Raw genomic sequence first — 13,708 nt, forward strand, 5'->3', positions numbered from 1 at the left:
GACGCAAAAAGACAGACACGCCTCGTCACCTATACCCCTCCAGAGATACTGCTTGTCCCGCTGAGTTACTCCAGCATCTTGTGCCTATCTTTCTTTGGGCCTGAAACATTAACAGGTCCTTTCTGCACCGCTGCTGCTGCTCGACGTGTTGAACAATCCTCTGACATCGCTCTCCCACCGTGCCAGAAGCACCTGGTCTGCTCTTCCTTTGATCCTCCATGAACTTACAGATTGCCTTTTATATCGCCATATCCCCGGCAGCGACAGACAGCGGCAGTAACACGGCTTTCCCCTTCAGCAGAGCAGGAACCGCCAACATGTCGGCGGCCGGGAAACATCGACCTCAACAGGTCGCTCCGGCGCAGTACAACGTGGGCCAGGTCCCGCCCACAAGCCCGTGGTTGGTTGGTTGGTCAGCCCCGCCGCCGGCCCCTCCCCCCCAGCCAGCGGGCTGTCAGTCAGGCGCGAGAATGGCCGCCGCGGGTGATGTGTTGATAGTTGATGGCGGCCTGGCCACCGAGCTCGAGGCGGCGGGGCTGCAGCTACAGGTACAGGTGGGGGCGGGGCTGCAGCTACAGCTATAGGTACAGGTGGGGGCACCAGGTGGGGCTGCAGCTTCAGGTACAGGTGGGGGCACCAGGTTGGGGCTGCAGCTACAGGTACAAGTGGGGGCGGGGCTGCAGGTACAGGTGGGGGCGGGGCTGCAGCTACAGGTACAGGTGAGGGCACCAGGTGGGGGCTGCAGCTACAGGTACAGGTGGGGGCACCAGGTGGGGGCTGCAGCTACAGGTGGGGGCTCCAGGTGGGGGCTGCAGCTACAGGTACAGGTGGGGGCTGCAGGTAGGGGCTGCAGCTACAGGTACAGGTGGGGGCGGGGCTGCAGCTACAGGTACAGGTGGGGGCGGGGCTGCAGCTACAGGGACAGGTGGGGGCGGGGCTGCAGCTATAGGTACAGGTGGGGGCGGGGCTGCAGCTACAGGTACAGGTGGGGGCGGGGCTGCAGGTACAGGTGGGGGCGGGGCTGCAGCTACAGGTACAGGTGGGGGCACCAGGTGGGGGCTGCAGCTACAGGTATAGGTGGGGGCTCCAGGTGGGGGCTGCAGGTACAGGTAGCGGCGGGGCTGCAGCTACAGGTACAGGTGGGGGCGGGGCTGCAGCTACAGGTACAGGTGGGGGCACCAGGTGGGGGCTGCAGCTACAGGTACAGGTGGGGGCTCCAGGTGGGGGCACCAGGTGGGGGCTGCAGGTACAGGTAACAGGTACAGGTGGGGGTGGGGGCTACAGGTGGGGGCGGGGGCTACAGGTGGGGGCGGGGGCAACAGGTGGGGGTGGCAGCTGCAAGTACAGGTACAGGTGGGGGCGCGGGCGGCAGGTACAGGTGGGGGCGGCGGCTACAGGTGGGGGCGGGGTGGGGCCTGCAGCTACAGCTACAGCTATGGGCGGGGCGAGTGCGGCGGCTACAGGTGGGAGAGGCGGTGGGGATTACAGTGGGTTGTCATCTTGTAGGAAGGGACTGGCGCTTTATATAATCCCTCCCCCCCCCCCAGCTTGAAATTGTGCAATCTGGTGCAGACTGTAGCGAGTCTTTTAACTTACTGGGAAGTTTTAACTTACTGGGAAGAGGAGCCCTGGCCCTGTGCGCTGGAGCAGGGTTGGAGCCGAGCAGAGGCCGCTTTGCGTGGGTTGGACTGGGACGTGGGCGAACGTGGACCTGAGGACCCCGAGCGAGTGTCGTCTCGAGGACCCGAGTGAGGCTGCTGGCGGGCGTGGACCCGAGAACCCGGAGCGAGGTGGCGGGCAAGCTTCGGCTCAAGGACCCGAGTGAGGCGAGTGCTGTGTGCAGGACATGCCTCTGCGGAGCTCAGCATTTTTAACCAAATGTTGTTGATTTTTGTTCATTTTAGTAGCAAAGTGGACTTTTTAACAAGTGAAAACGTGAATATTGTGATTTTTGTTAGATAGAAGTTTAGGTGGACATTTTTAGCTGAATTTTAACTTAGTTTTTATTCGCGAAACTTTGCGGTATTTTTTTTAACCTTGTTTATAAAGTGGCGGTAAAACGGCAGCCATCTTGGATTTTCATTACAACTGCGCCTGGATACAGCAGTGGTGTGGACTACAAGCAGTATTCATTGGTGGACATTGTGGGACAACATAAAGCGGAGTACAGTGTATCGCTGAGATACACAGTAGTGCAACACAACTAAGTATGGCCATACTATGCAGCATCGGAAGCATACTGTTGTTATGCTTGTTTGTGAGACAACAAATTCAACCATTGGAAACAAATTCTACAGATAACCAACAAATGTTTTTTCATAGAGGGTTCTCACACTTAATCCTGAGAGAAGATTGCATGAGATCAATTTACATCAACAGTTACAGATTCTTGTCTAAACCAGCAATATGTATGACTATTGAACTGAAGCCGAAGAAACACATTGGGTTTCTCATTACTTTGGTGTTATCTGGGGATGTTAGTCTAAACCCTGGGCCTTCAAACTGTGGGTGCTGTAATAAGCTGGTAACAAAACACCGAAGAAAACTTCAATGTATAGATTGTGATGCAATCATGTCAAAATGTACTGACGTGACTATCAAGGAATATATGAATATTACGAAGCACAAACTGTAAACCTGAAGCATGTGGGGTGTGCAATGAGATGGTAACTAGCCAGCACAAGGGTATAGAATGCGATGGATGTCAAAGATGGATACATGCTGCATGAAGTGGAGTGGATGATGTAACATACAGCAGCTTTGAAGGGAAACATTGTGTCTGGATATGTCCAATATGTGAAATTATGAACATTTCTGATACATTGTTTAATTCATCATTTGAAAGTAATACATCAAACCATTTTTTTATCCTGAATGATGATGATGGAGGTGACACGTTTATAGGTAATATAACACCCCCTAAACCTTGTAGAGCTCCGAAGACAGTTAAAAACAAGTTAACAAAATGTAAAGGCAGGAACTCACTAAAAATTATGGTGGTAAATTTTCAGAGCATTAGGAATAAAACCTTTGAAGTAAAGGTACTTTTGGATCGGTATAATCCTGATATTGTACAAGGGACAGAAACTTGGTTTTCACAGGACATTAATAGTGATTAGATTTTCCCGGATACATATGATGTCTAGCGAAGGGACAGACAGGACGGAATTCATGGTGGCATCTAAATAGCATGTAAAAAGGATATTATTATGATTCGTAAAGAAAAGTTTGAAGTAGATAGTGAATTAATGTGGAACCAAATAGAATTGAAAGGACGACACCCACTTTTAATAGGTACTGCTTATAAGCCCAGACATGATGACAAACAGTTTGTAAGTGAACGTGAGAATTCATTTGAGAAAATATGCAATAAAGGCTAGGGATACAATATAGCACTTCCAGGCGACTTTAATCAGCCTAATATTAATTGGGAAGACTCAATAATAGTGCAGGAGCAATCTGCATCCAAGGATACAGCTGAACTACTACTGGGGGCTGTAATGGGTTTTGGCCTGAACCAACAGATTAATAAACCAACAAGAAGAAGTAACATTTTAGACTTGGTATTCACAAATAATACCAGTCTTGTTCAAGGTACTAAGGTGGAAGCAGGTGTGAGCGACCATGACATAGTTATTGTTCACCTGGATCTGACAGCCAAGTGGAAATGACAACCTAGAAAGAAATACTACATACGGCGGAAAGCAAACGAGGAACTGATCAATGTAGACCTAGATGCTTTACGGGATCATTATCTCTCAATGGGTAATGCTTCTATTCAGGAGGATGGGATTCCCAGAGTGGGACACTGTTGAAACTGAAATAAAGCAGATCATGGAGAGACATAGTCCAAAAAAGGCAGCAGCCAAACCAAATAACCTACCCTGGTTCACCAGACATCACCACAGACTCAGACGAAAGAAACAGAGGGCATACAATAAAGCAAAGAAGACACAAGACAAAGAAGATTGGGTTTCCTTTAAATTGCCTAAAGGAATAAAGGAAAGCTCTGAACAAAGCCGAACAAGACTTTGTGTCAAACAACCTTACCACAGCAATGAAAGAAAACGTCAAGCAATTTTGGTCTTATATGAAACGTTTGGGTAATGGAGAGAAGGGAGTTGCAGACCTCATGGTGAACAACACAGTTGTAAGTGACGGGAAAGGGAAGGCCGAAGCACTTAATGCTCAATTCACCAGTGTATTTACGAGGGAAAACAAGTCATACATTTCATTGATGGGAACCAGTAACATACAGGATATCCCTGAACTAGTGATCTATGAGGCAGGAGTACTAACACAACCACAGAACCTAATGCCAAACAAAGTTGCGGGCCCTGATCAGTTGCCACCATGGTTTCTAAAGATGTTCGCATCGAAAATAGCACCCATACTCACAGATTTATTCCAGTCCTCAATTGATTGTGGGTCACTACCATGACAGTGGAAGGAAGCAAACATCTGCAATATTTAAGAAGGACAATAAGGCTGCGCCTGAGAATTACAGACCAGTTTCACTGACCAGTGTTACATGTAAGATCATGGAACACATCATACACTCTCACATCATGGACCATTTCGAAAAGAATGGGATACTCACAACATGGCTTCAGAGCAAAACATTCAACGGAAACACAACTTATTATCACTATTGATGACATTACAAGGGCATTAGATAAGGGGAAATCTATACATATGGCAATCCTGGACTTTTCTAAAGCATTCGATAAAGTTCCTCATGAAAGGCTCCTAGATTACTATGATTACTATGGCATCAGAAATAGTCTACATAACTTTCCCAATATTTAACTGAAGGAAATAATGGGTTATCGGGGCTGTAATGAAAGTGCTAATAGTCAATTCTAATAGTCAAATCTAAAACGGAGTCGTTCTTCTACAAAAGCATGATCTAGTAGAACAAAAGAATGGCTTGGTGCCAAGTCTGATTATATTATAAAAGTAAATTATATGGAACACAATATGCAGGATAGGTTGTCTTTTCAATAAAGACATTAAGAAGGCAGCCTGCGTAATAACATTTCAAGGCCATAAAGAAGCCAAGATTGAAAAAAATAGCTGATGCTCTGGAGATAAGTAATAACTTGTCATTGGATGAGCTTGATTTGGACCCAGCTTTCCTTATATTGTGAAAGGCTACAGAATCTTTCAGTCATGCCATATTCAGACTTGGTATGAGTGTTTTACTGATAAGAAAAGTGTATAATTGTGCTAACTTTCCTTTGTTCTGTGAGTGGGAGCCCGAGAAGCACTGAGTAACGTTTGTGCTCATTGCAGATCTTTGACACTCCCATCTGACGAATCAATTAAAGATTGATGAAATGATGACATTACAAGGGCATTAGATAAGGGGAAAGATTGAGAAACATGGTTTACTTTTAACAGTTTCTGTTGCTATCTGCTTTTTAAGAAACAAACTTTGACAGTGTGTTGTGACAGACAGCCTGATACCTTGCATTTCATTTTAATATTACACTTATCCCATCCCCCTGGATATTCCGGATTAATAAATTAAGGTTTTGTCAACTAATTACAAATCAATAACATTAACCAACTCCGAAACACGAAGCGCTGAGCATTGGGATCCAGACATCACCGACAACTGGCCTCAGTTCCCCGCTCACATCTGGCAGTGCTCTCCTTCTGAACCAGGGGCTGCAAAGTGTTTTTGAAAGTGGGGGGGTTGAGCGATTACTGATCATTGGCCTTGGGGGTACCTGGCGAGGGAGTGGAGCAACCGAGTGGGGGGAGGGTGTGGGAAGGGGTGCCCCTCCTCCTACGGTAGGAACTTTTTGAAATTTGATGTATTAAAATCATGTTTTAGTGCATTGTAGAAGTATGATTTCAATGTTTTTTGTTTGAAGTATTTTTAAGGGGTAACTTTTTCCACACAAAGGGTGGTGGGTGTATGGAACAAGCTGCCAGAGGAGGTAGTTGAGGCAGGGACTATCCCAACTTTTGAGAAACAGTTAGACTGATGCATGGATAGGACAGGTTTGGAGTGAGATGGACCAAAAGCAAGTAGTGTAGCTGGGACATGTTGGCGGGTGTGGGCAAGTTGGGACGAAGGGCCTGTTTTCACACTGTCTCTCTATGACTACATTATACCACCACCATGCATGAATGCTTCAAAATTAAGTGGTCGAGTTTTATTGCCATACTAGACCAAGTGCAGGCCCGTTGGGTCTGTTCCCGCAATGCGTGGTTGCAAGGGGGGGCGGTCTGACGTCATCACGCAACGCCACATGCTTGGCGTACGCCGTCGAGACGCTGCATATGACATCTAGACGCTGCGTACGCTCGTCGAGACGCTGCGTACACCATCAATGCGCCTGCAGGCCGACAGTCCGTTAATGCGCGGGATTTTCGGACAGTGCAAGCCCGCGGGGACGGCGAAAAGCAGCGGGGGACCAGCCGATCTGTGTCTTCCGCCAGCATGACCGAGCCGGGCGGGGGGGGAATTCACTGCCTTCTGTGGCAGAGAATTCCACAGATTCACAACTTTCTGGGTGAAGAAAGTCTGTCCTCATCTCAGTCCTAAATGGCCTACCCCTTATTCTTAAACTGTGACCCCTGGTTCTGAACTTCCCCATCACCGGGAATTTTTTTCCTGCAGTTATAGTAAGTGAAAATCTAGCAGGCCAACAGGATGCTTTCTCCAACCATCCCCATTTGAAGGCCACTATCTTCCACCGCTTCTACCCAGTGCTAGTACCTACTTCCAGCAGCCACTGGTTGTCCTCCAGGATGCACCGAGCTGCAGCCTGGTCCATGCCAGTCACGAGGGCGAATTCGGCACAGAGACTCTCACGGCAGTGGCGCAACGCTTCCGACAAACACCCGGGATTCTTGCACTGAGGCTGCTCCATGGCCGGTGCTGCAGCGAGCAACTCGCCAGCCCCGCAAACATTAGCCAGCCCCGGCTCCCCATCCACATCTGCCCCCGCAACTCCATCCCTCCCCCCACCCCAGCTCTCCAACACCCACGGCCAATGCAATTGATATCAGTTTTGAAATTCTCGTTGATCTCAGAATTTCTCACAACAGAGTGTGAGAAAGTCCGTGATCAGCGTGAGAGCGTGACAATTTGGCGAAATGCATGATTCTCACGCTCAATGCGTGAGAGTTGGCAGCTCTGTCCCTACTCACTTTAACTCCCCCTCCCATTCCCACACTGATCTTTTTGTCCTGGGCCTCTCCACTGTCAGAGTGAGGCCCAACGCAAATTGGAGGAACAACATCTCATATTTTGCTTGGGCAATTTACACCACAGCAGTCTGAATATTGATTCCCCTAACTTCAAGTAATCCTTGCTTTCCCTCTCCATCTCACCCTACCCTTGTTCTCTGACCAGTGTGAATGTCGATTTAATTTTATGTTTCTATGCTTCGTTGTCACCTTCCCCCAGCTAACAATGATCTATTCTACATTTTCCTTGATCTATGTCCCGTTTGATGTCTCGTTTTCACACCTTACCCTTCCATATTGCAATTTCATGTGGTCTTGGGCATAGCTGTTCCCAAATCAAGCTATGATACACCATGACAGTATGGTTTCTATGGTGCATGTGTGGGGTTTTGTAAAAGTAATTGGAGGCATGCATAATTTCCTAAGTCTCCTAAGGAAGTAGAGGCATTGGTGTGTGTGCGTTCCTGGCTGTTGCATCAGTGTGGTTGGTGCATGACAGATCATTGGTAATGCTGTGACCTCCTCTGCATTAATGAGACTATTAATGTACATGGTAATAAAGCTACAGTTGGATTTCACTGTTATGTCCCAGCCATTCATCTATAACCCTATTTATGGGACAGAAGTCCTATGTTCTTTATATGCGGGTTATGGGCTGGGCAGTCAGATTTTGGCAGATGAATTTAATCATATCAAAGTGAATTTGATTGTATTCCATTCTTAGTACCTCAAAGATTGTTCTTCAAAATTGCACTTTAACAATTAATGTTTTTATCTGTAATAGGGAGATCCATTATGGAGTGCCAGAATGTTGCAAACAAATCCACAAGCTATCAAAAATGTGCATGCAAGGTAATTGAAGCAGCAATTTTTCTGTTTTTGTTTTGAAATTTTACTTTTTCTTCAATGGTTAATAATGAACAACTGAATATAGTTGTGGAGACTGTCAGAAACATGGCATGAGCAAGGCATTGGCAAGGCACGCACGACTCTGTACAGGTATTTACTGTAACTGCTTGCGATGTAAGAGGTTGAGGAAGACTTACTAAGTCCTTTCTCTTTTTTACACACACATTTGAAAGGGAAATATACAAAATAACATTTAAACTAGGATAATACTGAGTTTAGTGGGATGAAACAGATCAATTATAACGCTGAATAGTACATGCTCAATGTTGTGAACATTGAGATGGTGTGTATAATATTGTGTGTATTGAGAGTTCACCAAAGGTGTTTTTCTAATTTCCCTGTCCCACTTAGGAAACCTGAACGGAAACCTCTGGAGACTTTATGCCCCACCCAAGGTTTCCGTGCGGTTGCAGGTAGTGGAAGCAGGTAGGGAGACTGACAAAAACCTCCAGGCCGCACGGAAACTTTGGGTGGGGTGCAAAGTATCCAGAGGTTTCCGTTCAGGTTTCCTAAGTGGGACAGGGGCTTTACACCACTTTTGTATTTGAGACTGTGATAGTTATAGTGATCAGTCTGAAGAAGGGTTTCGGCCCAAAACGTTGCCTATTTCCTTCGCTCCATATGGACCATCTTATCCATACCAATACCCGTGTCTGCTTGCTGTTCACAGCAAATTTATTGATTAAAAAAATTCAGTGCAGAGAAAGATGGAAGATTTATTGTGACTTAAATCCCTGTACCACGGTACGAATTCGTTCCAAGAGTTCACCCGAGTTTGCCCCGATTCCTACTCGGAGATTTACGGTAAGGGCCACTCGTCGGTACTCGGGTCTCTAGTGGACATTTTTCATCAAGTTGAAAAATCTTCACGAGTCTTCCCGTGCTTACCTGCCGTTAGCGAGTCTTCCCTGTATCCTCAAATGAAGATAAATGAGCCAGTACCTTCAGCAGCCATACATGCCCAGGACATAACACCCCCACCACCGTGTTTCACAGATGAGGTGGAATGCTTTGGCAGTTCCTTCTCTCCTCATACTTTGCTCTTGCCATAACTCTAATATGTTAATCTTTGTCCTATCTGTCCTCAAGACCTTTTTTCAGAACTGTGGTTACTATTTTAGGTACTTCTTGGCAAACTGTAACCTGGCCATCCTATTTTTGCAACTAACCAGTGGTTTGCATCTTGTAGTGTAGCCTCTGTATTTCTGTTCATAAAGTCTTCTGCGGACAGTGGTCATTGACAAATCCACACCTGACTCCTGAAGAGTGTTTCTGATCTGTCGGACAGGTGTTTGGGGGGGGGGGGGGTTGGGTTCATTATTATAGAGATAATTATTTTGTCATCAGCTGTGGAGGTCTTCCTTGGCCTGCAAGTCCCTTTGTGATTAGTAAGCTCACCAGTGCTCTCTTCTTAATTATGTTTCAAACAGTTGATTGTGGTAAACCTAAATTTTGGCTGATGTCTCTAACAGTTTTATTCTTGTTTCTCAGTCTCATAATGGCTTCTTTGACTTTCATTGGCACAAGTTTGGTCCTCATGTTGATAGACAGCAATAAAAGTTTCCAAATGTGATGGAAAGATTGGAGGAAAGGCTGGAGGAAAGATGTGGGGAGGAAGAAAGGTCAGGGCTCCTCATTGATCCTGTACTGATCCCCTCATTCAACCTATAGTGATCGCCCATTCATCCCGCACAGACCCTCCAAAAGTTGGGATAGTCCCATTGAAGACACCACCAGTAGGGTATTAAAAGACAAAAATCCAAAGTAATATTTGATCCCACTTTCCCAGAAGGTTCTATTTATTAAATAAGCTATTATTAAATGATAGCTCAGTTTACTTTGGGGGATAAAATCTATTTCTAATGCATTATTTTGTTTCTAGTTACCTTTCTTGTGGAGCTGATGTCATCACCACAGCCACATACCAGGGGAGTGTGGCAGGATTTATGAAGTATCTTGGTTTGACGTCAGAAAAAGCTGACCAGCTCTTGCAGTCAGGAGTACAACTTGCCAAAGAGGCTGTTACTGCATTTCTCTCAGAATCCAGAAGTTCAGGTGAGTATTTTCTTTTAAATTTGGCAGATATTCAAGCTTGAAAGGGTTCAGAAAAGGTTTACGAGGATGTTGCTAGGACAAGATGGTGTGAGCTATAGGGAGAGGTTGAGTAGACTGGGTCTCTATTCCATGGAGCGTAGGAGGATGAGGGGAGGTCTTATATAAGTATACAAAATCGTGAGAGGAATAGATTGGGTGGATGCACAGAGTCTTTTACCCAGGATAGGGGAATCGAGGACCAGAGGACATAGGTTCAAGGTGAAGGGGAAAAGATTTAATAGGAATCAGAGGGGTAACTTTTTCACATACAGGGTGGTGGGTGTATGGAACAAGCTGTCAGAGGAGGTAGTTGAGGCTGGGACTATCCCATCGTTTAAGAAACAGTTGGACGGGTACATGGATAGGACAGGGTTGGAGGGTTATTGACCAAGCACAGGCAAGTGGGACTAGGGTAGCTGGGACATTGTTGGTCGGTGCTAGCGAGTTGGGCCGAAGGGCCTGTTTCCACACTGTATTACTGTATGACGATATTGTATCAGTTTTTGTATCAGTTTTTAGATATGTTTTTTTAATATCAAGATAATATTATACAATTGATTGTGTAGAAGTCTTGTAAATATTTTTTATCAAACTGATTAATTAAAGTTTACAAGTAAATAGGAAATACAGTTTTTAGAATAACACCTTTAAGGCCTATACAGAGTTCAGTTTTAATATCTCTTACTAAAGCAGAAATAGTAGTTCATAACACTTTATTTTTTATCAAGATGTTATGGAGTGAAGCATTACTGGTGTCCACCCCTTGATTGTTTTACAGGATGTGAGAATTACTGGAAAAGTGAGGATTTATTCCAAAAATATATTATTCATTAAATACACTGCACTGCAATCACAACAGGCTGTAATCCTCATTCACTGTACCATACAATTCAATAAATTCACTTATATGCTGACATTAATGTTTCATTCCCCAAACATTTCATGAGTGAAATGTGTGAGAGATAGTTAAACAGGCCCCAGTTCTTCAGTGTCCAGACGTAGGAGTACCCCATACAGTGGTCTTTTCTCACAGTCTTTATGTGCATGTACAAATCTTTGGTGTATATCCAGACTGTCCTCCGATGCCTTAGATTAGAATATGCCAGTTAGTAGCAATGCACTTAATCTGCCAGTGCATCTTATTGCACTAGAAAACCAACAAGTTGCAAGCAGACTAAACGCATCCGTCCCCATGTTGACGATCTTGTAGCATTTGCCATTGTTTGCAACAAGGGAATAGCCTGTAGAACACATATTTCTGTCTAATGCTGTCACCTGAGATGAATCTCCACAAAGTGCACTGCATCCCTTTGTGGACTCTTTTAGCAAAATCACAGTCCACAAGAAGGTGGATGACCATCTTATCCATACCTCTACCCAGGTTATGTCCATGTACTGTATGAAGGATCTGACAGAAAATGCCCTTCTCTCCACCAGCCAAGCGAGGTTGGTGCTTGTTTGGGAGTTCTGGTGCAGAGGCAGTATGCCAAATGATTTTGACAATGAGTTTCTTGGGGAAACCATTCAATAGAATCCATTTTCTCCTTCTCCCACAGGGGCCCTCCATAACATATCATGCGGATCACTGTGTCATTCATGTGATCAAAGGTGATTTTCTACAGAAATATTAGCAGTCTCGGGTGATATGGCACACTCAGGCTGAATATAAATACTCTGTGATAATGAAACACAGACACGTAGAGTATGACACATAAAGTTTGCATGCTCAAAGCAATTGATGGAGCCAAACACAAAGATGGCCAACAAGATTACTGCTGCGTTGGTTTAATTTCCTCCACCCTCTTTTCTCTTATGACCTATACATTATATCTGGATGATCACAATCCATTTTGGATCCAAACCAAAATGGAAAATGGTTCCGATGCCTGCCACTGAGTGGGGCATAGACCATACCTGTGCCATATATTGCAACACGGAGTGCGCCTGCATCTGATGACCAGGTTCCTTTCTACCATTGAGAAGAAATGTTGCTCTCAGTTTCCCAACTTTTGTTTCACATTGGCTTTTCACTGCTATTCACTGCAGCCCCTTCTTACTACGTGCCGTGGTTCCGCAGAACTGGATTCCCAAACGTGTTAAGCAATTCAACGTGACAGTGAGATGATAGATTAGACCAGTTGCCAAAAGACGTGGTCTTGCATTTGCTGGTATATTTAAACTAGTTACAGATACTGAAGAAGGGTGTTGACCCAAAACGTCACCCAGTCCCTCTCTCCAGAGATGCTGCCTCTTTTTGTGTCTATCCGGTTTAAACCAGCATCTGATTTAATCAGATACTGATCAATTGGCAGTCCAACAGTAGGTATGAGCAGAATATATCAACATTGCGTTTGTACAGGGAGGCTTTGACTTGAGTGCCCCTGCTGCCTGGCATTGTCAACTCTTTTATGCCTGTATCCTTTCTGATGAATAGCAAAAGACTCGTTAGAACAACAAAAAGATGAAAGAGGGCAGCTTCCTAGCCAACCTAATAGCATTTACAATTGCTTTGTCCACTTGCTCAATTGCAGCCATGGCTCCTGTCAAGAACGGAACTCACTATCAAAACATGGAGGGGACGGGGGACACAATTTTTTGGCGGCCACTCGCGCATGCGCACGCTCACACGCATGCGCGAGGCTTCGGAGGCTTAATCTAGCGCTAAAAACGGCGATTTTAAAATCGGGATCACAAAGACTTTGGGGGGGATGTCCCCACCTCTCAAAACATGGGGGGGACGTGTCCCCTCTGGCCCCCCCCCCCCCGGGTTTTCCGCCCCGGCTCCTGTGAACGAACAGTGAGATGGGTTGCTGATATCTGACCTCTTTCCTCTTTTCCCTTCTGCTGAGATGAGAATAATGATGTACCTCATGAATTCTGATCTGTGACCAGTTGGAAATCGATGGGTAGCACTGTGGTACAACAGTCACATATCCAATTGACCTTGATCTCTGGCTTACTTGGCTATTTTAAGGGGTGATTTAAGATTCAATCACATTACTGGTTCAGAGACTCATGGTGTTCTCTTTGGGTAAATTTGTACATTTATTTCCTTGAAAGGGTAGCGGGGTCTTTTACAAGAATTGGAATTTTATGATTACTTAATTGATTGCATTTGAATGCACTGCTGCCATGAGGGAATTTGATTTAAATTATCTGAAATTCGTGTCACTGGGAGGGAATTTGAAATAAATTATTTGAAATTCATGTCACTGGATCATCAACATTGTAGTGTTGTTGCCATATTCTATACTGCACTATTTCCCATGTGAATTTCAGTTCTATCTCACCACCAATCTTCTTATCCCTTTGCTATTTCTGATGAATGTCTGACATTAAATATTAGGTGAGTAGAATTTTTCTCAATACCAGAGATCTGGGTTCGATCCTGACTATGGGTGCTGTCTGTATAGAGTTTGTACATTTTCCCCATGACCTGCGTGGGTTTTCTCCGGGATCTCTGGTTTCTTCCCACACTCCAAAGGTGTACTGGTTAGTA

General features: G+C 45.3%; 2 protein-coding genes across 6 annotated transcripts in view; one reads left to right on the forward strand and one right to left on the reverse strand.

The window, feature by feature from the left end:
- Positions 1-359, reverse strand: part of ercc5 (ERCC excision repair 5, endonuclease) — a 36,162-nt gene extending 35,803 nt beyond the window's left edge. Inside the window, exon 1 of the mRNA XM_033022324.1 lies at positions 229-359. The gene's annotated coding sequence lies outside the window, so the exon portion shown is untranslated. The remainder of the gene's footprint in view (positions 1-228) is intronic.
- A 103-nt stretch (positions 360-462) lies between these two features.
- The window catches only part of LOC116974154 (homocysteine S-methyltransferase 1-like), a 34,790-nt gene continuing 21,544 nt past the window's right edge, over positions 463-13,708 (forward strand). For 4 of the 5 annotated variants that reach the window (XR_004412295.1, XM_033022330.1, XM_033022328.1 and 1 more), the window contains exons 1-3: positions 463-548; positions 7,991-8,058; positions 9,998-10,170. Coding sequence is in view for 4 of the 5 variants with exons in the window: in XM_033022330.1 (XP_032878221.1) it covers positions 471-548; positions 7,991-8,058; positions 9,998-10,170 (319 nt within the window). In the remaining variant the exon portion in view is untranslated. Of the gene's footprint in view, positions 549-6,011; positions 6,040-7,990; positions 8,059-9,997; positions 10,171-13,708 lie in introns of those variants that run through there. The other variant, XM_033022331.1, reaches the window with a different exon arrangement.

Source organism: Amblyraja radiata, chromosome 6 (genome assembly GCF_010909765.2).
Source record: "Amblyraja radiata isolate CabotCenter1 chromosome 6, sAmbRad1.1.pri, whole genome shotgun sequence".
NCBI classification, from domain to species: Eukaryota; Metazoa; Chordata; class Chondrichthyes; order Rajiformes; family Rajidae; genus Amblyraja; species Amblyraja radiata.